The sequence below is a fragment of the Centroberyx affinis genome, unplaced genomic scaffold (assembly GCF_046629955.1).
Source record: "Centroberyx affinis isolate AG114_WGS23_722 - 3 ecotype Tasmania unplaced genomic scaffold, CSIRO-AGI_Caff_v1 ptg001088l_1, whole genome shotgun sequence".
Taxonomy (NCBI): domain Eukaryota; kingdom Metazoa; phylum Chordata; class Actinopteri; order Beryciformes; family Berycidae; genus Centroberyx; species Centroberyx affinis.
In genome coordinates, this window is record NW_027279633.1 from 473,866 (window position 1) to 500,135 (window position 26,270).

General features: G+C 40.8%; 1 protein-coding gene across 1 annotated transcript; it reads left to right on the forward strand.

The window, feature by feature from the left end:
* The first annotated feature begins 2,220 nt into the window (after nt 1-2,220).
* Nucleotides 2,221-24,903, forward strand: polr3a (polymerase (RNA) III (DNA directed) polypeptide A). Its single transcript, XM_071523419.1, has 31 exons — nt 2,221-2,364; nt 3,019-3,154; nt 3,748-3,885; nt 4,100-4,271; nt 4,369-4,523; nt 4,655-4,894; nt 5,441-5,603; nt 6,425-6,561; nt 6,668-6,771; nt 6,901-7,042; nt 8,280-8,420; nt 8,521-8,590; nt 8,995-9,122; nt 9,219-9,357; nt 10,384-10,548; nt 11,819-11,991; nt 12,278-12,389; nt 13,886-14,004; nt 14,627-14,764; nt 15,016-15,186; nt 16,237-16,350; nt 18,321-18,407; nt 18,521-18,603; nt 18,844-19,014; nt 19,542-19,635; nt 19,874-19,966; nt 20,327-20,491; nt 23,080-23,244; nt 23,348-23,479; nt 23,583-23,715; nt 23,805-24,903. Exons 1-31 carry the CDS (start codon nt 2,321-2,323, stop codon nt 23,951-23,953), a joined length of 4,173 nt encoding a protein of 1,390 aa, XP_071379520.1. The 5' UTR covers nt 2,221-2,320; the 3' UTR covers nt 23,954-24,903.
* Nucleotides 24,904-26,270: the final 1,367 nt, after the last annotated feature.

A 26,270-nucleotide genomic window follows, 5' to 3' on the forward strand; every position in this document is an offset into this window, starting at 1 on the left:
CAGGGACAATGATAAAGAAAATCCCCAGATCCCTGGTCCTGAGAGATCTAGTTTCCCCCAGATCTGTGTGGTCTGAGGTGGTTTAATTCCTCCACGGTATAGCACTACTGTGTAGGTGTAGGCTATGTGTGTGTGTGTGTGTGTGTGTGTGTTTCCTGATGATTACACTATTAGTACTAGTGTGTATTTGATTCACTGTTTTGTAGACACGGATGCTTGAGAGGCGTTTCCAGGCAGGATCGCAGCCACAGCATTGTTAGCAGCAATCCCCCTGAGTGTTTTTTTTTCGAAGAACATTGCTTTCATATACTCTTTACACATATTTACACAGACTGTGATGCTATACAGCCCTATCAAAGGATATAAAAAATGTAGGACCAGGCCCCTCTGTGGATCCTCAGCCTATAGGCCTACACCACAGGCACATTTTGAAAGCTCCCACCATGTTTGAACCCTATATTGTGCGGGTTTCTTCTTCATTACAGCTTTAATTAGAGGTATTCCTCGCTCTGAGTGGGAAGGAAATTGGATGATGAAAAAATCAGATTCAGGCGGACAATTTTCCCTGTCGGTGGCAATAAAATGAGAGAGCGGTCAATCAGCGTGAGGAAGGAAATCATCATCTCTTGTCAGCTCTTTCATGCCGATCCATCAGACAACACAGGTATAACAGCAGGTTTCCTCAGCTTTTCCAATCTCTGCACCCCCACCACCCCACCCCTTCCTTGATTTCCAGCTGTTGGCAATGCATTCAGTGTCATCTAGTGGCAGAATGTGAAACTACCATGCAGAGAGATACAGTATGTGGGCCATGGGCCTACAGTGCAGTCTTTTGGATGCGGAAGAGATATTCTTTTGGGAATAATTCTCATAATCGTATTAGTGTCACTGCAACACTGAGGAGTACTAATGCTATAGATGTGAACACAGATACAAACACAAAAGGGGGCACACATACACATGCAGCAGTGTATGCTTGCACACACACATGCACAAACAGATCCTTGTGCTGCTATACTTGAGGATATTTTACTGTATAGACATAGATTCATTTCCTGATCCTCACCTCAACATGCAGAAACATAACTACCATAATCTTAATCATAATCGTAATCATAGTCAGAATTTTCTATTATTGCAGGTATATTTTGACCTCACAAGATTTAGTGAAATGGGGTTTGGCAGTAGCATAACTATTAGAGAAATTGGGTTTTAATGGGATGGAAAAATAGAACGAAAACAACCCCGTCCCTTAGGGTGCCCATGTGCAAGACACTAATAAAAAGAATGATAATTTAATGTTAGTGTGTTTCCTAAGGAAGAAAGAAAAACCTATAGTAATCCTATAATACATTTTGGAAGAATACTACAAATATCTATACTTATAGTGATAAAATAAGACATTAAAAATACCATATACCATATAAGTATGATAAGGTCATTATAAACTAGTATGAATAAAAGGTATGAAAATATGAGTTACAGCATTATGAGGGTGTTATTTTACACACCCTCATAATGCTGTAACTCATATTTTCATACTGAGACAAAGATGAAAAATAAATGAAAGATAGAATTATTACAATGATTTCTCATAGTATGAGGGGTGGAAGAAAGTGTCATTCACTTTATCCACTAGGTGGCAGCACTCAGTTGCTACTGCTTGTGTCTGTGCTCTCTGGCTTCTCTTCGTTTCTGTCGTTGTGTGTGAGGTTGTGCTGCCTTCAAGTACTCCTCGTAAGCTCCGGTTTCAAATTTAAAAGTTGTAAATGCTAGGCTACTTGTCGCTCATTTGAGCGCTTTTGGGTGGAAATAAAAACAAAACGGACCATTTGACAAAATTAGTGTTTTGGTGGCTGTGGTTTTATTTTAGAAATGAAACAGTACAAAGATACTTTGTGCTGCAGTGGCAGAATGAAAAGGGAAAATGTGCACCTGCCATTCAATTGATGTTTTGAATAATTTATTTGCCAAAAGTTGTTGTGTACATCACGCTTCCATCATACGGCTTCCATGCTCTCTGCCTCCTAAACGTTATATCTTGTCAACTTGGATATCATAGAAAATTTCCAGTCATATACCATATTGTTTGGGTCGTTTATGTGCGCTCAATCGTAACTTGTACATTTCTGATTGGACTTAAAGGCAGCATTACTGTGTTTCACATGTTATCAACACATTGCGTCGTGCTGCTAGCATTTCCATAACATGGGAAAGCGAAATGACAGCGTGATGGTTACATGCAAAATCTAGCCTGCTAGAGTTAGGGCAAAATAACTGTTTAATTCGTTCTGTTGTTATCTAATCGGGAGCAGCCACAATGGTGAAGGAACAGTTCAGAGAGACAGATGTGGCCAAAAAAATGTGAGTAATAGAGCATGAAAGCAAGCTAGCTAGCTACAGGTTAGCTTGCCGGTTAGCCAGTTTCCACAGCCTAGTTAGTTAGCTAAGCTTGCAAAGTGGCTATCACCAACTAGTACGGCAATGTTACAGAAAATAGCGGACAGTATAGTTAAGGAAGTCGTAATATAATGGCCCTACCCTTCTTTATCTGATGCAATGATTATGAGTTGGTAGGAGGTTGTAGCCCCATACGTTACCTCCTGTCTTGTATGGAGAAAGTGCCACGCCAAATTCCATTAGAAAATGTGTCAGTTTATTGTTGTCTTGCTTGTTGGCAATCATAGAACATAACTTAAGGCCTTCACCGAAACAATTGTGTCCAGCGGGAAATGCGGCATACATGTTACCCATGAAGCACCACTTAATTTCAATAAAATCTCAACTTTTAGAATTGGTTCACACTGCTCGCTGCCGCATTCCACGTTGCATTTTGGTGTCAAAATGTGGGCTAACAGGAAAACTATTTCTAAAAGTGGAACTGAGCACTGGTTTGTTGGGTTGGTTTTCCCTGACATGACAAAGGACAGATGACAGATGGGATATTGCCCCGTGGTTATCATTTTGAGATATTATCCTTGTGCTTATCTTGGCGTTGCTTTTCATCCTTGTCTACAGAAGCCACATCTGCTTTGGGATGAAATCTGCTGAGCAGATGCGTCAGCAGGCCCACATCCAGGTGGTCAGTAAGAATCTGTACAGCCAGGACACCAAGCACACCCCACTGTCCTATGGGGTGTTGGACCACCGCATGGTATCTCACACACACACACAAACACACACACACACACACACACACACACACACACACACACACGGATCCCAACTCCAACTTCCTCATGTTTCAAGCCTTTTCTTTCACTATTAAAGATTAGGAATCCTGAACATTTCTGCGATTTCAGCTCGGGCTAGTATAAAAAGACTGTTAGAAGAGGTGTCACATATTGATTAATACCCAAATAATGCTGATTAATACCTAAATACAGTGCTCTGCTAATCCCGAAATGCATAATTACGTACTGCATTGCTCACTTGTACTACCACTATTAATAGTGCAATACTCAAATTCCCAATTATGATTGCTTCAATACATGATACGCTATTTACCATTGCATTGTTGTATTGCACCATTTTGTTTGTGTTGCTCATACTGTGCTGTTTTTGCTCTTATTTGCAATGACCCAAGAAATGTTTTTTCATTTCACTGTGCGCTTGTTTAGGGAGGAATGACAATAAATTAGAATGGAATTTAAGTTAATTGAATTGAATAATGTTATCACCAAAAGGACTGCACTATAACAAGGACTTACAGCAAGGACTTCATATCACGATCCATGTGTCCTACAGGGCACCAGTGAGAAAGACCGACCGTGTGAGACTTGTGGGAAGAATCTGGCAGATTGTTTGGGACATTATGGCTACTTGGACCTGGAGTTGCCATGTTTCCATGTTGGTTATTTCAAAGCCATCATAGGAATCTTACAGGCAAGTTTACAGTCTTCTTTACAGGATTAATACCCCAGTGTATATGGTATATCAATTGTTACAGTTGCTTTTACATGATTTAAAGAGCATTAAAAACATATCCGTAACACTGATGTCACACAGATGCAGCTATAATTTCAGATCTGATAAATCCATCAGTTGTGCGACTATGATTCAGTTCCCCCATTCTAACGTGGCGGTTTGTCTTCTCCAGATGATTTGTAAGACGTGCTCCAGCATAATGCTGACAAAAGAAGAGAAACTCCAGTTCACGGATATCTTGAAAAGGCCCAACCTGGCCTACCTCCAGAAGCGAGGCTTGAAGAAGAAGATCTCAGACAAATGCCGCAAAAGGACAATCTGTCTGAGCTGTTCCGCGTTCAATGGTAAAAAAAGACATTTGCATTTCTGATATTCGCTGGTCGTCTCTGACTTTTTGTGCCAGCTGGAACCACTGAGTCATGTGTCCCCTTTGCGCTTTAGGGCCGGTGAAAAAGTGTGGCTTGCTAAAGATCATCCATGAGAAGTATAAGACGACCAAGAAGGTGGTGGATCCTATCGTGTCAGAATTTCTCCAGTCGTTTGACATCGCCATAGAGCACAACAAAGTGGTGGAGTCGTTGCTTACCAGAGCGCAGGTGACCTTTGTCATATTTTACAGAGAGTGTCATTTATTGTCACCAGGGGATAAACCTAGACGATGGCTGGAGATGCTCTGATGCTGCACGTTGTCATGATGAAGTGCAACTCATTCTCCTTTCATCTCCAGGAAAACCTGAACCCCCTGGTGGTGCTGAACATGTTCAAGAGGATCCCCGCGGAGGACGTCCCCCTGCTGCTGATGAACCCCGAGGCAGGGAAACCCGCCGACCTGATCCTCACCCGCCTCTTGGTGCCTCCGCTCTGCATACGGCCCTCCGTGGTCAGCGACCTCAAGTCGGGCACCAACGAGGACGACCTCACCATGAAGCTCACCGAGATCATCTTCCTCAACGATGTCATCAAGAAGGTCGGTGTCTGGTGGTGGAACTGGCCGTTTATCATCTATCTAGTACAGTAACTAAAATAGGGATCTTAAAGGAATAGTTCACCCAGAAATTAAATTCGGTCATTATCTACTCATTCTCATGTCAGTACAAACTCGGGTGAGTGTTTTTTCTTCATACAACTTACCTGGAGTTCTCCAGGCTCGCTGCTGGAGGAGCTTGTTCCAGTGAATGGGAAGTGAATGGGGAGCTGGATGTTCTGCTTCAAAAAGGGCAATAAATGTCCATGTCCATGTACTGGCATGAGAATGAGTAGATAATGACCGAATTTTAATTTTTGGGTGAACTATTCTTTAAAAAGGCTTAGTCTTAAAGTAACTTATCTAAATTTAAGGCCTTAAAAGTATTAAAGTGTCTTAAATACAGTTATCAGAGGTCTTATTTTTCACCATCTAATGACAGGTTTCTGTTCTCTATATAGAAATTAGAAATTGTTAGATCAATACTGTATGTATTAATGTGCTAAAAGTTGACATGATTGCATTGATATACTCCATGTTATCACCCAGCACCGTATGACCGGAGCCAAGACCCAGATGATCATGGAGGACTGGGACTTCCTCCAGCTGCAGTGCGCCCTCTACATCAACAGCGAGCTCTCTGGCATCCCGCTCAACATGGCTCCTAAGAAGTGGACCAGAGGCTTCGTCCAGAGACTCAAGGGAAAGCAAGGTATAATCTATATCCAGGGTTCCTACGCAGGTCTGGAATGTCTGGAAAAGTATTAAAAATGAATTTGATCATTTCCAGGTCTTGAATAGTTTGGGAATTTGAAAAATGTCTGGAAAAGTATGGAAAATGTTGTGGTTCAGGTCCGATACACACATAATTATAGCTTTTATGTTGTTGTAGAGCCACTTTGAGTCCACAGTTTTTGTTGATGTGAAGAATAATGTTCAGATAGAGGGACGCTCTTATTACCCAGCCGCTGTCAGCATGCATTATATCAAATACCGACCAAAATCAAATCCAGTCAAGAACATAGGGTCTGGGAAAAATATGGAATTTTAAAATGGAAACCATGTAGGAACCCTGCCAATCATCTCAAATATTCTGATATTTGTCGCTGTGAAGAACAGTCTTCATCTATACAGTGATATGACCTAGTTAGCAGGGACAAGATGTCTGTCTGCGTAAATCATATTGAACACCAGACAAAATCTTCAAAACAAATCAAGGTCTGGAAAAAGTATGGAATTTTTTAATTGAAAATGTGTAGGAACCCTGTATATCAACATTGGGATGTTTTGACTTTGTTCATTTTCTGTTTGGTATTTTTTCACTTGTACAGTTTCCAAAATTAGCAAAATCAGCATTACAAGCAGCGAGTATATAGTATGGTGGTCTACATGGACAAAGTTTATCCACCAAAGACAAATTTTGCTGGCATTTGGCACTTGGCAGGTGTTCATTTCTGACCCTGCTTGTACAGCTCCATGAGAAAATGAGGAGCATAATTTGGATATCAAATTGATGTTTCACTTGGGTCTCAGGACGATTCAGAGGAAACCTCTCGGGGAAGAGAGTGGATTTCTCTGGAAGAACTGTCATTTCTCCCGACCCAAACCTGAGGATCGATGAGGTGGCCGTCCCTGTGCATGTGGCCAAAATCCTGACTTATCCAGAGAAGGTAAGCCCCGCTCCATAGCTACAACAAATTGTGCCAGTCACATCAAATTTCCACTTCCATACCAGCACTGGAGTCATCTAAAACTAAAAGCAGTACCTTTTTCTAGGTGAACAAAGCCAATCTGGAACTCATGAGGAAGCTGGTGCGTAACGGCCCTGATGTTCACCCTGGAGCCAACTTCATCCAGCATCGCCACACACAGATGAAGAGGTGAGACTGGCTGCATCGAGACTTTCCTGGAACATTTCACGATGATGTGACTTAAAACAAATACTTACCTGATGTGAGTCCCTTTTTTAATGTATCACCACCAAACGCTGAAGCATCTGTTTCTGTTAGGTTTTTAAAATATGGTAACCGTGAGAAGATGGCCCAGGAGCTGAGGTTTGGTGATGTGGTGGAGAGGCACCTGATAGACGGAGACATTGTCCTCTTCAACCGACAGCCCTCTCTGCACAAACTCAGCATCATGGCCCACATCGTGAGTTCACTTCATTTGAATCTTGGGTGCAATCACACCTACAATTTACGCTAGGCTTTCCAAGCATGAGTAACTGCTGGCTAAGTCAACATCCGTGTCTTTATACCCATTAGTGGTGTAACGGACCGTAGTTGATCCGTGATCCGTACGGATCCCCCCCCACGGTTCGGCACGCATGTGAACCGCGGATTAATTGCAAAGTTTAACCATCGTAGTGTGAAATACAGTTTTACTGCCGCTGTTAGTTTTTAAAGTAATAATTCCCTAAATCTCGATGCAGAGTTGCAGTGAAAAGATACAGACAAGACAGATGCGTGCTGTGTTTTACTCTGAAGCGCAATGATTGCGTTAGGGAAGAAGAAAAAAGGAAGAGCGACTGATTTAAAAGCCGTCGCTTTCGCCTCCATTGAGTGAAATCCCGTAGGCTGTGACTTCGGGCATTTTCAGTGGTGTAACTGGGAAACTGGGCATGCTTGTCATCATTGAAATAGATCACAAGATTGTGATGTTTATTGCAACTTCGGCAATATGTTGCCTTCCCTTCGACACACAGCTCCGCTCGGAGAAGCTCCAGTCTCTTTGCCTGTCTGTGGCAGAGCCTAAGTAGCCTTTATTGCCATGTCAACACAGTTGATAGGAATTTTCCTCAGTGCAGCTCTTAAGAATAGACACAAAAACACACACATAAGTAAATAAAATATATAAAATAAGAACAGCAAAAACAGTTATCACATTTATATATTCAAACATACATAATATGATAAAGTTCTAAAGTGCTACATTCGTTTGAACGTGCTTGTTGCTTTGTGCTGCTACCTACCTACTTTTAAAGTGCATTTAACCCTAACCCTTTTTTTTTTTTTTTTTTTTGCTGATCCGAAAAATGATCCGATCCATGACTCAAAACCGTGATATGATCCGAACCGTGAGTTTTGTGATCCGTTGCACCCCTAATACCCATAAAACATTGTGTTTTGGGGTAATTTTCTGTAGTTAGTTCGATTATATTCTCACTCCTAACAAACTGCATCACAGTCCACTTGCAAGAGGCATTTTCTGGCAGTCTCGGATAAACCCCTCCAAACACGCTTGTTGTGAACACACTCTTAGAGCCCTTAAGTTTAATATTGTTGTAATCTTGTTTGCTCTCAGTCTGGATGTAAATTATTTTCTAATTGTGTCATTGTATAATTGTTTGGAATGATCTAATAGGTTTTCACCTTTCACAAACTCACAGGCCAGAGTCAAACCTCACAGGACATTCCGTTTCAATGAGTGTGTGTGCACACCGTACAATGCAGACTTTGATGGCGATGAGATGAACCTCCACCTACCTCAGACTGAAGAGGCCAAGGCTGAAGCCCTGGTTCTGATGGGTGTATGTATCATCAACACTCAGTAGTGAAAAGCCAGCTCCAGGAACTGTATTGTTCATAAAGAGACTGTACTCTGACACGGCTTGTTATCTTTTCTCCCAGACCAAAGCCAATCTTGTGACCCCAAGAAATGGCGAGCCTCTGATTGCTGCTATTCAGGACTTCCTGACAGGTCAGTATTGTATCACACAGCGGTGTGTGAGAGCCAATCAATAGCATGTCTCCCGCAGTGTCCCTGGAATAGTGTATACAATGTACAATGTGCAGTACGGATCCCTGATCCCTGATCCCTGATCCCTGAGTATATACTGTAGGTTCTTGAAAACAATATGGAAAATGAAAAGTGCATGAAGTACTGTCAACTGCTTTCAAAGTTACTTTTTTTAAACAGAACATTTTAATAATCCGTAGGTTTTGAAATTTGCTGAATATACTGTTATATGCACATTATACATTAATGTATGTTGTTAATTGAAAGCATAACCTTTCTTTACCTGAAGGGGGAGCACCTCAGCCATATATAAAATCTGCTGTATTCCATGTCCACCAACTTTATATTGTGTCTCTGCCTCCTAGGAGCCTACCTCTTGACTCTGAAGGACACCTTCTTTGACAGATCTAAAGCCTGTCAGATAGTGGCATCAATCCTTGTGGGCAAAGATGAAAAAATCAAGATTGCGCTCCCTCATCCCGCTATAATGAAGGTACTTGATTACAGGTACAGATTAGCTTGTTGATCTGTTGGGGCAACTGCATGATTGCGGAAACTGACAAATGACATTTCTCTGTGCATTCCTCAGCCCATGGCTCTGTGGACAGGCAAGCAGATCTTCAGCCTCATTCTCAAGCCTAGTAAGGAATGTCCAGTCAAGGCGAACCTGCGCACCAAGGGCAAACAGTACTGCGGCAAGGGAGAGGACCTCTGCCACAACGACTCGTGTGAGTTCCTCTGACCTTGGCTGCTTTCAGTTGAAAATGTCCCCCAAACGCATCACATGATGACATTTTAGTGGACTTATTTTTTTATTCGTTTATTGATAAGCATCCCCATTAGCTGTACACAAGCGTGTCAGCTATTCTTCCTGGGGTCCCACTAAAATACAATCATCCGAAACATTTGCACAAAGTTTAAAACCAGGATACAATCAAATATCATCATTGGGACCACTTTGTCATGGGCTACAGCATGAAAGATAAGTAGAAATATTAATAAGATAAGATTAATAATGAGAAAGCTCATTTATGCGTATTATGTTCACAATTTATGCGTATTATGTTCACATAATCATTCAATCACTAACAGTTAAACACACATCTACACCCAAAGGACCACAATGGAAATACGCTCTTGGGCTTTATTGTGTTTTATCCTTTTGACAAATAATGCACAAAGATATGATGCCTCCTGGTGAGGCTGTGCATATATTTTTTATGTATAGATGTCATATATTTTTATATTGTCAATAAAAAATTTCAATTCAATTCAATTCAGCCACATTTGTACAGTAAACAATGATTCTTACATATCAAAAGGCTAAGCACAAACAAAAGTGTGAGTGAAATACATATACATGGACACAGCAGTTTAAAACAAGTTGAATTAAACATTTGACCTTAATCAAATGTCTTCTAACAAGTTTAAAAAAATAATAATAATAATATTGGCCTTAGCGACAATAAAAGTGGGTAAGGAATTCCATATTTATTCCCCCTTATTAAGCATTAAAATAATTATGAATGTTCTCTTGTAAACCTTTTTTTTTTTCCTCAAACTCTGAAATTCCCTCCATGAAGATCTTTCCACAAGATTGGCATTTCTATGTGAATATCTTTACCTTCTCACATAGCAGCATCAAAGTAAAGGCCATTAGAGGCCATTGAGGCTACCCCCATGCTGTGAACCACTCACCTTGTCCATGTTACTATTCTGGGTCCTAATTGCCTCATTGCTTCTCACCTTCCCAGTCGTGGTGATCCAGAACAGTGAGCTGATGTGTGGCAGCATGGACAAGGGCACCTTGGGATCTGGCTCCAAGAACAACATCTTCTACATCCTGCTGAGGGACTGGGGACAGCTGGAGGCTGCCAACGCCATGTCCCGCCTGGCAAGACTGGCTCCCGTCTACCTCTGTAGGTGCTCCCAACCACATGAACACCACATAACCTGCATTGCATCAAAGATTGAAATATGCACCATTTGGGGAAAAATGCTTTCACAAAATGATTGATTGACAAAAATGAAAACCGGTGACACTTTTTAGTAGGTTTGTAGATAGTCGGCTCTTGGTTGACAATAACACCTCTACAGATTTGATCATCTATATTTTAGATGATATTTTAGAGCTTTATACTAATCATACTGGGCCTCCTTCATAAAACTTTTGTTAAATTCCTCTTACTTTTGTTATTGAGAAAAGTGCCTATGAAAACCCAATGTGGGATTCATGAAACATGTGCAGCCCCGCTATGTTCTGCGCACCCTCAGGTGCATCTGATGATGAATGCCACTTGTTCGTAAATTGGATGCGTGTGGAGAGGTCTTTGTGTAGAGACTTGAAAAGAAAAAAGTTTAACTCTGAAATAGATGTGTTTTTGTCGAAAGTGGGTGAAAACTTAAAGTTAGAATCTAAAAATTTTATAATTCAAAATAGGCACAGTTTATTAGCTGTGGGTGGAGAGCAGGCTGCTGTGAAAAGGATTGGGGGAATAATAGCAGAGACTGCGCTGTCAGGTGTCCAGTCATCAGTGGAGATGGGCATTGATTTTAATTGAAGCAGCATGTCCATCAGATGGTGAGCTCAGACCTTAGGCCATATAGTAATGATGTTGAGTTTGACTGTAGCTCTGGACAGGAACTCTCTGCCTGCAGCGTCCAAACACATCCAACAGCCTTTCAGCACACCTGTGGTGCATCTTGGAGTTATACAGTACTTAGACTTACTTAGTACTTAGTTTTATACTATATGCAGTTACAGACCTCATATTAACAAGAAAATGTGCATCAATGCGTTTGTAACCCTAAATAGGCTACTGATAATAACCATATTAACAAACCTATGAACATAGCCATAATAGACAATTCTATTAAACTGGAAACACATGATTATCTGATTGATCAAAGTGATTAATTATTATATAAAGACCCACGAGCGCACAGACAATGGCATATTGGCTGTTATTAGAGCAGTGTTTAGGGACTGCACAGATATCTGAGAGTGATTGAATGGCTCATGATGTGCTATAGACTACCTAGGGCAATTCTCCTGGATCTCTGCAACACCCTGGATCCACAACTGAGACATCAGAACAAAAAGGCCCCAGTCTGTCCTTTCACATTTTCATGTGCTGTCTTTATCGCCAAAGATCAAGGTTAACCTGACCTTTATTCCTTAACTTATAGCCAACCGGGGCTTTTCCATCGGCATTGGTGACGTGACACCGGGCCATGGTCTGCTGAAGGCCAAGCAGGACCTGCTGGACGGCGGCTACGCTAAGTGTGATGAATACATCGAGGCTCTGAAGACCGGGAAGCTGCAGCAGCAGCCGGGCTGCACCGCAGAGGAAACCCTGGAGGTAGGCATCACAGCATACACACAAAACATAAACACACGTACTATGGATCCCATGCCCTGCCACAATTCATTCGGTCAGGCATGCACATGCATACACACCAGATTTAGGCTCTTAGTCCACTTAATATCTTGCTTATTCCCAACTGACACCTTTCTACCACATATACCCTTTCAGAGCCTTTTAAATCCATGTCATATCTGAAGGCTGAGCTGCTGGTATGTCAGCAACCAAGGCATTTGCATGTTTTTTGGTGTGTGTGTGTGTGTGTGTGTGTGTGCGCCACCAGGCTCTCATCTTGAAAGAGCTGTCCGTCATTAGAGACCATGCCGGCAGCGCCTGCCTCAGAGAGCTTGACAAGAGCAACAGCCCTCTTATCATGGCCCTTTGTGGCTCCAAAGGTAAGCCAGCAGACAAGGAAGCGCAGCTAATTATGAAATCTCAACTTGGTGCCATGTATTTTTTGCAGATGACTGGGCAGGCTGTAGCAGGAGCTCCAAAGATGTTTTGATCAGCCCCTCAGCCCATAAAGACTGTGTCACTATGACAACAACTTCCAAACACTAAATCACTAAGTAGGAGACGGTGGCCTTTATGGTTGATGTGGCTCAGTCACCTCAGGAAAATGTCCACCATCTTAATTATTTGCACACTTGTTTCAAAATGCATTTATTTGGGATAACTTGTCAAAGGGGCAGTATGTAGTCTGTAATCTCACATTGCCACACCTCTGTGTAAAGCAACAGAGGTCTGGAGAAATTCTTGTCAAAAAATGTGGGATAACGAGACCTTGCTGAGCCAAAGGCAGCAGTGATTGGCAGCCAATTGAGTTTTAAATGGGATTCTCGCATACACCCCGGATACGGCACTTCTAGTTTGTTTTTGATTCAATTAAAATTTGAGTTAATATATAAACTCTTTGGGGAAATTAAACGAGCAAGATCAAAATTTATGAAAATTTTGAATTGATTGCAGTTAAAGAAAAAAATGACAGTTGATTCATCCAATCATTTTCCATACCTGCTTATGCCTGTTCAGGGTCACTGCAGCCTAACCCAGCATGCATTTGGCATGTCTTTGCACTGTGGGATTAAACCCATGTAAACATGGGGAGAACATGCAAAGTCCACACAGCAAGGACCAGGACAGTGATGTCATGACTGTTGACAAAACACTCCTCTAATGTTGAATAGCAACTTAGCAAGACTTTTACTTCATGATTGTTTACATTAAATGTGAAATCTAGCTACAAATTCTACCTTTTTGCTGTTGGTTTGCCTGCAACTTCAGCTGATTCTCTGCAGTCTCTCTCTGTGCCGCTCTATTTGACCCTTCACTCAGAAAACCACCTCAGGCAGCGTGCAGCTTACGCACGGAATAGAAGTGGTTGAAAACAACGCCCCTTGTGCGATTGACCTTTCATCGTACTGTGAAATCCCACAGGAGCAGGGGTAGAAATCTTGCAGCTGGAGAATGATAAAGGCATTGCCCCTCTATAACAGCTGGGCTCTTATAGAGGATAGGCACTTGCTGCAGCCTGTGGACATTCACATACAAGGAAGTAGCATCTGAATAGCTCAGTTGTTAATAAGTGAAGAGTGCACTCTCATCTTGATTTTAACATTTAATTTGTTTGCAGTATTTAGAGTTTTAACTTTAGTTAGAATTTAATTAAATCTATGTAATCATAGTACATCAGCAGCTTTGAAGCTATAACAACACAATCTTGTGTCAAAAGACTATTCAACACATAAATTAACAAAGAAAAAAGGTCTCTTATGTTCAAATGGATGTTAAATCCTTACATGTGTGATGTAGTGTGTGAGTGATCTTATTATTCTTTTGCTAATGACATTATGCACTGCCTCTCCATCCTCCATCCTCTCTATACATATAGGGTCTTTCATCAATATCTCCCAGATGATTGCCTGTGTGGGACAGCAGGCCATAAGTGGCTCTCGAGTACCTGATGGCTTTGAGAATCGCTCCCTGCCTCATTTTGAAAAGCACTCAAAAGTAAGATCCATCCCAATGAATTCATTAAAATGTCACAGTGATGTGTAAACACAATTCGTTTAAAAAAAAATTAGTCCTACTTAGTCATGTCTTTGTGTGCTGGGATATAAAATGCTCCTGCAGCTCTTGAAAATAGCATACATTGAAATGAGCTGTAAATACTGCATATATTTATGTGTCACATCCAATTTTCACACCTGAATGCTCATCTCTTCTACTGGTGTGTCAGCTTTGAAATGACTCATGGTGTGTTAAGAAGTTAAGAACACATTTTATCAAGACCTTGAATTGCTTCCGTTGATGATTTTTCAATCATTTTTTCCTGATTGGTTTATTTCAGCCTCTGATTTAATGAGATCACAAAGATTCATTGCGTTCCATTATTAGTTTTGAGGATTTGGATAGGATAGGTTTGTTTGTGTTTTTAATTAGCCATTAATTTGTATTATCAGACCTGTGTGCTTTCCCATAGATCGGGAATAGAAGAATCAATGCACAACACTTGTTTCAAAATAATACAATAAAATTAAACAGCAAATAAGCCCACCTACCTGTGTCTGTCTGCCAAACCAGTAAAGCAGGTAACCCACCTGATGTTGTCTTAACTGCTACCTCTGTCCAGCTGCCTGCAGCCAAGGGCTTTGTGGCCGACAGCTTCTATTCCGGTCTGACGCCCACAGAGTTCTTCTTCCACACCATGGCTGGCCGCGAGGGTCTGGTGGACACAGCTGTCAAAACCGCAGAGACCGGATACATGCAGGTAACACTTGAAGGCATTGTCCCCATGGCTCACTCCTCTTGCCCTGCTCATGTCATGCAGCTTAATGAAAGGAAGTGCAGTGTGTGTTTGTCTGCCAGCAATATCCTTGAAATTTTTCTCTTGACTCCCTGGATATACATTCAGGGCAGCATGGTAAGGGTATTTTCTGTGTGTGTGTATGTGTGTGTGTTCCTGTACACATATCACTATAATCTTCTTTTTTTTTTGTGCACATGCCTGTGTTTGGACAGAGGCGTCTGGTGAAGTCCCTGGAGGATTTGTGCTCGCAGTACGACCTGACGGTGCGGAGCTCCACGGGCGACATCATCCAGTTTATCTACGGCGGCGACGGCCTGGACCCCGCTGCGATGGAGGGCAAGGATGAGCCGCTGGAGTTCAAGAGAGTCTTGGACAACATCCGGGTGGGTTAAATGATCAGTCTGCCCAGCTGGGGGTTGTTACTCATATAGACTATATTTGTCTCAAAAATACTAAGGGCTTTGTGGTTTAAAAAAAAAAAAAAAAAAGTGATGCAGTGTCTGCTGCTCATGGCTCAGTTCTCCATCTTAATTAAATTGGGTCAATAAAGTAGCTACATTTTCCAAGTAATTTTGACAGCTTCCAATCATCCCCAGGTCTTGTTGTCCCCCACCAAAGGGGGTACTATGGATCGGTCTCCGTCCGTCCGTTAGTTAGTTCGTTAGTTTGTTAGTCACACTGTAATGTTGACTTTGTGCCGCTAGGGGGTGGCATTGACAATGAATGGGGACTCAGTGGTAAAGCAGGTCATACAGTTAAAGTTATCATACAGTGTGGGGGACAATGAATGGGGACTCAGTGGTAAAGCAATACAGTTAAAGTTATCATAGGTAACATAATAGTCTACACACGCTACACAGTTGGAGACATCAGACTGGGTTGATGTGTTGAAGTGAGAGTCAATGCAGAATTTTTGGGCAAACCTCTAACCACAAGACACTGTAGTTATTGTACAGTTGTTGGACTGTTGTACTGTTATTGCACTCATCACTGCAATACCACCTGCATATTTGAAGTACACTCAGCAATCACTGACTGACCCAAGGGTGGAACTACATCGCTGTTGGGGGACAATGTGTCCTCCATGTGCTTGTTCCATATTTACTCAGTCAATTGTGTATCACTGACAACGCTGCTTGCCTTGGAATAGAATTGATCCAGTCTGAACTTTTCTCTATATGCTTATTATGGTGTGATTAGCTGACTGCCATCAGTGCTAAATGGCACTTGCATGGTTGCTGGCTATATCGTTAGCACCTTACCATTACAGTAGCTGATTGGCTCTGCAATCACAGCTGATTTTGCTTTCTGTCATCAGGGTGGTGTAGTTTTAAATGCCGTCTGTATCAGTTATTGTGAATTGATGACCCACGAGTGAGTGCATCGACCACATTTCAGCCTAATAATCTCTTATTTCACTCCCCACCCCCCAGGCTGTCTACACGTGTCCAGACCAGCCAGCCCTCAGTAAGAACGAGCTTGTCCTCACCGCAGAAGCCATCATGAAGAGAGCTGACTTCTTGTGCTGCAGAGACAGCTTCTTGGAGGTAATTTCACTGCATTACCTTGTTCACTATTAAGGCTATGTTTTTTTTAATGGTCTTTGTAATGCCTTGTAATAAGGTCTTATCTGTTGATTTCATAGTAGCAGCTCCACAAAATGGGCTGACTCAGTGTGTACTTGCCACCATAGCTGAAACAGCTCCTTCAGGTCAAGAAATGTACTCCAATCCAGAGTCCCAGAGTCTCCAATCCAGAGATAATGAAAAGTTACTTCCATGGCTTTCACATAACAGCACTGGTGAAAAGGTCACGCAATGTTCCATACGTTAAGTTCAACTCAGTGTTTCCACTGATTGCCATTCAGTAGGCTACTCATTGTGTGGCTCTTGAGAATGGAGATGTTATTCTCTTTTAATGAAGGTTCTTTGTAGGACGTGTAGAAATGGTACACTAGAGGAAGTATGTGCAAAGGTGTAAAATTGCCTCTCATCATTTCTAACAGTTGAGCGTTAAATCAAAGAAACTCACTTCCCAAGGTGAAGTGGTTCAGGCTCAGAAAGTGTTGATGAACAGAAAACGATTACCTGCAGAAATATGGCGGGCCACAGTCATAGACACGGGAGTGGGTGTTATAGCACCTTAAGGTGAAACATGCTCATTAGTAGCCTATGAGGAACTGAAGAAAATTTGTATATATCTATTTTTAGTTTAATGGTTGTGTTGCACAGAAGTCAAAATGCTTCAGAGAAGCAAGATGCAGAGAATACTAAAGTAACTGTGCTGCTGAAATGTGCTGTATAATAATAATAATAATAATAATGCTATATATAATACATGGTGCATAACTCCCTTGCACCATGAGCAGGGAAGCTTATTATTCCAGGTGATGCATTTGACATGAACCCAAAACTGGGCTCAAACGGCTTGGGAGCTCTGATTGATGGAGAAATTCCTCTCTCCCTGTTGTTCTTCTCAGTCAGAGCTAGGCTGGAATGAAAAGGAATTATCCAGGCTGTGTTTGAGACTCACTTGCAAGAAACCTATGGTGTAGGACAAGAAAAAACAGTAACTTGGAAGCATTTTCTACAGTAGAAAATCCAAATGCAGCTAAAGACTTGCTCAGGATAGAGTAATCAGAATCACTATATTTGCCAGTACAGAAAATGCAGCATTTGTCTTAATGGCACTGGTGCAGAGACATATCAACAACTTACATACTACCACAGCACAATAATTACACACTGCACACTATCTAAACTGTGTCTCTTGACATAGTGGCCTAACAGTATGCCATAATAAGGAATAATTTGATGTCAACAGAGACAGTTAATAAAGATAATGACCAATTAGGCCTCCTTTAAAAAAACAAACAAAAAAACCCAAAAAACATTGTTGTCTTGATGATTACTGAATTTCCCTGCTGTCTTCTTGTATTACTAATACAGTACAGAAAAATATTGACAATTACATGCAGTTACAGTAATAAGTCTGTTGTAACATACAAACCTTTTCCCTTTTGTGAAGGAGTTAACTGACACAGGCTCAGAGAAGTACCTGCAGGTATAGTGACCCAGCATGTTGGATTGTGGTTTAAATCAGTCAGGAGTGATGTCGGCAACTTGAGGAGATATAATGAGATGAGATGAAGAGATATAATGCATTTATTTAACAACAAGCCCATTTGTTCTGCTGTTAAAAACTCTCACCGTGCTTTAATTCACTGCTCAAACATTTGACTACTCTAATTATGCACCGCTGTTTGTTCTTCAAGGAGATTGCTGAGTAAAGAGTGTCTGGATTTATTGGGAGATTGCGTTCTCCACATCTTAACCGTTTGACTTCCCTATGATGTCTAACAATCGCATGACTCAGGATTGTGTGGCAAACGGCGTTTAATTTTTTCCCAATGCAGTGTTTGCTGTGATGAATGTTAACGAGCCTTTGGACTTTAATCTCTGAAATTACGAGTCGAATTGATCACTTTTATGTTTGAATTCTCTCTCCTCACCTATAGGAGATAAGGAAGTTCATCAAGAGTATGTCAGAAAGGATCAAGAAGACCAGAGACAAGTACGGCATCAATGACAACGGCACCACCGAGGTAACTACCACTAGCCATCGATCAATATACTGAACCCAGCAGCATCCATATGTTCCACGTGTGTCCAGTTCCACCTGAAACTTCATTGTTCTCCTCTCTCCTTTGCACCGCAGCCAAAGGTTCTCTACCAGCTGGACCGCATCACCCCCACCCAGCTGGAGAAGTTCCTAGAAATGTGCAGAGACAAGTATATGAGGTACGAGGCTCACAGCCGTGCATTGCCTGCACATTGTTTTGTGGAGTACCCATTATTCATCTAGTGAGTGACTGGATGTGCTACTTCATTCAGTTAATTACAGCTTATCTATGCTGAGGACTGTTGAGAGATCATGATGTTTTTCAGCCAGCTGGCAAACCCAGTTGAATTGACTCAGTTTAACAAAGGGTCAATCATACAGCAAAGACAGTCTACTGTATCATTTGTGCACACGTACAGAGCTCAGATGGAGCCAGGCTCAGCAGTGGGCGCCCTGTGTGCCCAGAGCATCGGGGAGCCCGGCACCCAGATGACCCTGAAAACCTTCCACTTCGCTGGAGTAGCTTCCATGAACATCACTCTGGGGGTGCCACGCATCAAAGAGATCATCAACGCCTCCAAGAACATCAGGTAGGGCCGTAAGGCTTTGATACGTAATTATAGAGATGCCTCTGTATGTTCTTTCTGTCAAACAAGAACATAGAAGTATCTTTCCTATCTGTGGTGAGAGCTATTTATTATTGTTCAATCGATTTAGTCCTTAAAAGAGACAGTAGGTTTGTCTTGATATTTCTAGGAATTCTCTTTTGTGTGTGTTTGCCGCCTTTTGAAATTACTGCTACCAAATGGAAAGCGAAATTACTATTGACCACTGCCTCCCTGGTTGAATGGAAGCAATTCTCATGTGCCATTTGCCGCCAGACATCACTGGTGTTGTCTTTGAAATGGCTTGACAACTGAAAAGAGCCGTGGCCATTTGCACTGTGCCACTGTACCATAATGTTGATCACTCATCTGGGTGTATGGCTTAGACACTGAATTAGCAGAGTGAATTCTGCTGGCCCCCTCTAGAAAAACCCCTCTTGGTAGCACAATAATGAGCACTTCTAACATTTTGTTATGACAAATTTATTGAAATGCCTCTACCCACCACTCAGCACCCCTATAATCAGCGCTCATTTGGATGTGGAGGACGACGCTGACTTTGCCCGGCTGGTGAAGGGGAGGATCGAGAAAACGCTTCTAGGAGAGGTATTCCCACTCGCAGCATATCTCAGAAACCCAGTTCAAAGTTGTTGTTTTTTTTCTTCTGTTGACATTTTGAACCTCTCTTCTAACTGTGCATGTCAATTACTGTTGTGGAGCATAAATGATGACTGCCATTTGCCTCGAGATTCTTCAGTCAAGAAGTGACTGAAGGGCACTTTGTGTGATACATTGGTACTCAGTTGTGAATGAGGACATGATATCTTTTCATTATCCTCCACAGATTTCTGAGTACATAGAAGAGGTGTTTCTACCAGATGACTGTTTCATTCTGGTGAAACTGTCACTGGAGAGGATAAGGCTGCTGCGACTAGAGGTACCACAGCTATCCCATTGTTTACTGAATCAGTGTGTCTAAGTATGAAGAAACTGTGTTTCATTTCATCTGCCTGGCACACTATTTCTCTCCACATCCATCTCTGACTCCCAGCGTTGATTTGGGAAGAGTTCAAATATACTGACATTGTTTGGATGAGCCCCGCAATTGTTGTTGATCCTCCACATAATACACAACGTGGCAAGCATACGTGCTGTTGCTTAAGAAACAGCGGGGTTGTTTCACAGTTGATGGTCTAGAAATTATGGGGTGTTCAATTACAGCTTTGTCCTTTTGTGTAGCATGAAAAGATTAACAATGGGGGGGTTTGCTCCGGGGTCTTTTTTTTCTTCCGACCAGGTAAATGCAGAAACGGTGCGTTACTCCATCTGCATGTCAAAACTGCGAGTGAAACCGGGAGACATTGCTGTGCACGGCGAGGCTGTCGTCTGTGTCTCTCCCCGAGAGAACAGCAAGAGCTCCATGTACTATGTGCTGCAGTCTTTAAAGGAAGATCTGCCTAAGGTAACAATTTGATGTGTGATCACAGAATGGGCCTCATGCAAGAACATTTTCGTATTCTCATCTTAAATTTTTCTTACTTTTACTGTGAGGTGGACTCGTACGAGTGTGCCGCGTCAGATTCACCAAACACTCGTATCTTCAGAAAACTGTCGTAAATGACCTGTGTAAACATGATGTATTCTAACTGTTCTAAATGAACGCGCATTCATGAGAATTGTGAATTTGCATAATTGACGCCCCAATAATGCCATATAAGGTTGGGCGTCCAGCCCATATGTCGGGAAGCTTTATTCATAAAACTGACAGGAAGACTAAGGAGAAGTCTACCATCTCCAAGATTGAATTCCTACTATTAGAAATAAGTCAACCAAAGCATATAATATTTAATATAATTCAATAGTGGAATCAAAGGCCCTGCTAAAGCCGAGGAATGAGGAAAAATAACTCTGTGCGTTCCCTTGCAATAAACAACTATAGTATTCCTATACATTTTAGATGAACACTAAATAAATATCACAACAAAGCTATAATTCCCTATATGAATATTACAGTGATACTACAGAAGACAAAAATACCATGATAAGGTCACTCTAAACTCACTATTGAGTACCACAGACACTCTAAGTCCCTATCGGAGTATTATAGGAATATTTAGGACTATAGTGATTTGTTGTTAGGGCACCGTCACAGAAATAAAAAAAGAAATGGCTTGACATGAAATTAGATGCAAAAAGCAAGGCGATCCATGACTGCAACAGGAGGGCCAGGAGGAAATCTCTGTTACACAGACAGATGAAAGAATAGGCCTACACCTGCCATAACAGTGTCAGGTGTCCAGCGACTTGCACCTCAACCTGGTAAGGCCAAAATTTAGATTCACTTGCACTTACCCACATTAAAGTTATCAACTGGAGTAAAATAGTCTATAAATCAGATTTATCTCCCTCTATAATGTATTTCCCCCAATACAATCTAACCTTGCCTTTGTCTCATCTGAGTGTTTGTCAAATAATCTGGCAATTATTAGTGTTTTTTGTTTTGTCTTTGTATTGAGCGCACTTATAGGCTACTAACCCACATGGATACTTATGAGATTTTATGCGGCTCTGGTAAAATAAATAACGCACTACCTTCTTTTGAAAAAGCCATCAGTGCTCCCTTGCTATTTTTCCTGTTGCTGTAAGCACTGTACTGGTTAATCTCAACATGATTATACGTTACAGTGTCATTTATATATTCAAACTCAAAAATTTTTTTTTTGCTTTTGAGAACGGCAGGTTGATTGTACGTGACTCATACGACAGATCTGGGCCACTCGTACATTTTGTTCGCACCTAAGAGAAAATTGTAAATAGGAGAAAACTGGTGAATGCTGAATGTTCTCTTAAATCGCTCGTATGAGTGATTTAAGAACGAATCTGTTCGTACGAGTGGTTCTTGCATGAGGCCCAATGTCTTTGGATGGTTTGTCTCCTTGTGTACACTCTCAAATACTTCATGAGCAGACAGTTGAAATTGTTCTACAAGGTTTCTTACTCTTTATACTATATATATACTGTATATATCTTACATTCCACTGTTCATACTGTTATTTATCTTAGCACACTCATACTATACTGTTCATACTGTTATTTATCTGTTATTTATCTTAGCACACTCACACTTCATACTGTTCATTCTGTTAATACTGTTCATACTGTATATACACCATACTGAATATACTATATATATTATTGTATACATCTTGCATATTCATATATCGGTAACACTTTATAATAACCATCATTAATAAATGGTAAATTGATAGTTAATTAAACTTTAGTTAATAGTTATTTTACTGTTAACAAACAATGAAATGATCATTAATAATGTTTACTAATTATTAGTAATGCTATAATTTATGTTATTTTATCATTCGTTTGTAATAATAATATAAAATCATTTGTTTATAAATGATATATTGTATCATAGCTTTTTACCCTTTTTACCGTCTCTTATCAGCTATGATACAATATATAGTTTATAAACAAATGATTTTATATTACACAAACGAATGATTAAATAACAAATTATAGCATTACTAATAATTAGTAAACATTATTAATGATCATTTCATTGTTTGTTAACAGTAAAATAACTATTAACTAAAGTTTAATTAACTATCAATTTACCATTTATTAATGATGGTTATTATAAAGTGTTACCCATATATCTTGCATTCTCATATCCACTGTTCATATTGTTGATACTGTTAATACTGTTCATACTGTATATGTCTTAGCACACTCATACTACCCTTATAGCTTATTTTATTTACATATATATATATATATACATTACATTGCACTGCACTTTTACTGCTTCTTTTGCACATTTGGTTAGATGCTAAACTGCATTTCATTGTCTTAGTACTTGTGTCTTAGTACTTAATCTAATCTTAGAAAAGGTCAACAAAAGAGCGCCGCTACCTTGTAAGGTCTCTCAGGATGTTGTGAACTGAACATACCAAGGATACTGTGAATTGAACACACCTTTAGTGAATGATTGGACATCCTGATATTTTCCCATTCTCGTCTCTCGCTGGGAAGGTTGTGGTTCAAGGGATCCCTGAGGTCGCCCGTGCTGTCATTCACATTGATGAACAGAGCGGCAAGAACAAGTACAAACTCCTGGTGGAGGGGGATAACTTGAGAGCTGTCATGGCAACCCACGGGGTGAATGGAAGCAGGACCACTTCAAACAATACTTATGAGGTATGAGCCAAGGGGGATGAAGGTATAAATGGATCATTTCTCAAACACGTATTGAATTGTAGTTTGGATGTTAAAGAGCTTTCATGTGGATTTTGTGTCTTAGGTTGAGAGGACCTTGGGTATTGAGGCTGCCAGAACCACTATCATCAATGAGATTCAGTACACCATGGTGAACCACGGAATGAGCATTGATCGGCGTCACGTTATGCTCCTAGCAGACCTCATGTCCTACAAGGTATGACCAGTAGAGAACTGGTAGATGTCTCCATAGTGTATATCTCTCCCATGCTGAGTTGATATTTGTCATCTTGTAGTAAATAACATACTTCTGTGCCTAGGGGGAGATTCTTGGAATCACCAGGTTTGGCTTAGCCAAGATGAAGGAAAGTGTCCTCATGCTGGCATCCTTTGAGAAAACAGCTGATCATCTGTTTGATGCTGCCTACTTTGGACAAAAGGACTCCGTCTGTGGTAAACTGATGCTGCATGTTGTTAGTGAAAATTACCTCTACTCTGTATTACTTACTTGGATGTTAACATTTTGTGTATCCCTGTTCTAGGTGTGTCTGAGTGCATCATTATGGGCATTCCAATGAATATTGGCACAGGACTGTTCAAACTCCTACATAAGGCTGACAAGGATCCCTCTCCACCCAAAAGGCCTCTTCTCTTTGACAGTGCAGACTTTCACATTCCTCTGATCACATAGCACTGCAGAAAGACTTCTCACACCTTTTTGGATAGATTTGCTTGAGACAGAGCTTTACCTTTCGGCTATGCTTTTTTGCCCGATGAACAACGACCTAAGTGCCACATTAGAAAGTGAAAACAGCAGGGTTGTTAGTCTGTTGGTGCCTTAGAATGACAGGCTTTTTTGAAGCTTTTTTGTTTTTTTGAGAGCCTGTTGTCTACAGATACTGTATCTTCAGAGTATCTTTTATTCAGCGCATACAGAAGTGCCTGCCAAAATGTCAGATATTTTCCTCTGGATATTGAGAAGAAAATAACATTGTCCTAACATGTTTTTCTGGAATTCGTGTTTTTGCTGGTGCCGCAGACTGTGTGAATACTTTTTGTTTCTTTTACAAAGCAAACCACTTAGCGAGGAGAATACAGCGAACTGTAGACATTAGAGCACTCATTTATTCAGTTTTTCTTGCTTTTTACTTGCTTGTAAAACAGTGTGTTTTCTCTGTTATTAAGATGTGACATAATGGTATGTTCCCTCAATGTAATTGGACTGAATGCTGTGTGACATCTGCTTTTGGCTGCATTTTGTGTATATAATGTACAACACATCCCACTCATAAATGAGTGTTAAGCAGATGTCAGAAAGATTACCTCTTAATCATCAAGCAGACTTGATCTCTTCTGGTACAGCACATCATAATTCTGTCCCATTTTCAATATAGTATGAACTGTTTGCTCCTTAGCGAGGCATGTTGCCATTGCCGACTAAGATTGACAGTGTCTTCCATTCATTCTAGAAAACTCATTTTTGCATTTTAGTGCAGTCTCTCATTTCTGAAAATAATGCTCTCACACAAAGTTGTATCAATAGGGGGTTAATTGCTAAATGAGGTTACAAGTTGCTTTCAGTTCCCACCATGTATGAGGCCTCAGCATTTTTTGTCTATGTTAATGTATATATTTTGCCTGTGAATAAATTATTTAAATTGGTGCCATTTGATTTTTACCCAAACCTACAGTCATTTTGAAATTATACATTTATTGACAACAGCCAGGTAACAATGCATGATAAGTTGTGAAACAAGCACAGATGCTGTACAGACCCACGGCACCTGTGTTCAATTCAATGCACTGAAGCATTACGACATGGTTATTGCTTAAATAATTCCACTACAACAGGTAATAACGTTACCTAACATTAAAGTTTATATGGCAAATGAAGACATGGATGAACGTAAATTAAAGGCAGAGAGTGGGAGCAGTGCTCGGCTAGCGTGACACGTTTATCGGGTAAATTACCTATTCCACCAACGTCACATGTAATAGGTAATAACGTTGCCTACCGTTAAGGTTTGCAGGACAGCAGAAGATGTGGATGTCTGTAAATTGACGGCGAAGAGTGTGGCTCTGTGTGGGATGAGTGTGAGATCCAATATGGCATTATCAGTATCGGACTCAATGTGGCATTTAGCCCATAGGCGAGAGGCCATCTCTCAGCCAAAGACGCCCTCTAGAGGCCATCTCACAAAGCGACATCTCACTAAGTGTTACCTGACTGACTGACTGACTGACTGACCGACCTAAATTTGCCTCGTGAAAAAGCCCATTCAGATGAGTCATTTAAAAATATCTGGAGGTCCAAGAGCAAAGAATCCATCTTCCCATTAACATTATAAACCATTAACGTAGTCTTTCCCTGTCAATGTAATGATTATATTATTAGATGATTATAATTACACAATTCAACATAATTTTTAATAATCAAAATTCAATGCACAGCTGTCTCACCCTGGTCCTGGCGCCAGCTCCTATACTGAACCCCAATGCAAGCTCAAACCCAGTAGAAGAGAGCACACCATCAAAAACACTTGGGTGTATGACAGGTCTATGCTTGGTAATTCTAACGTCTCACCTTTTCAGAGAAGTGTCCACCCCATTTCTTCTTTCATCCACATTTACATATCTGTGGTTCAATGGCTGGCAGCAGGGAATTGGAAAAGCAAGCAAAAGTGTGATGAGCTTCACACAGGTGCTGGGAGTACTAGTGGATTTTTCCTCAATGCAACAGAATGTGTTAATTATTTTCTGGCAGGAAAAGGTCTGTAAAATGTTGCAGTTAAGGTCTTTTAATAGTTTACTGCAATAAAAGTAAAAAACTGAATAAATTATTTTGAAAAAGAACATTTTTTTGTTCTGTTATTGTTATGACAACCAGACTATTCTCATTTAAATGAGTGTGTAGAACTTGAGAGCCAGAAGTGGGTGACAATTTAAGATGATCAAGTTTTCCATGTACTCATTAAAATGATTTTGGTATCTTATTACATTACAACTCA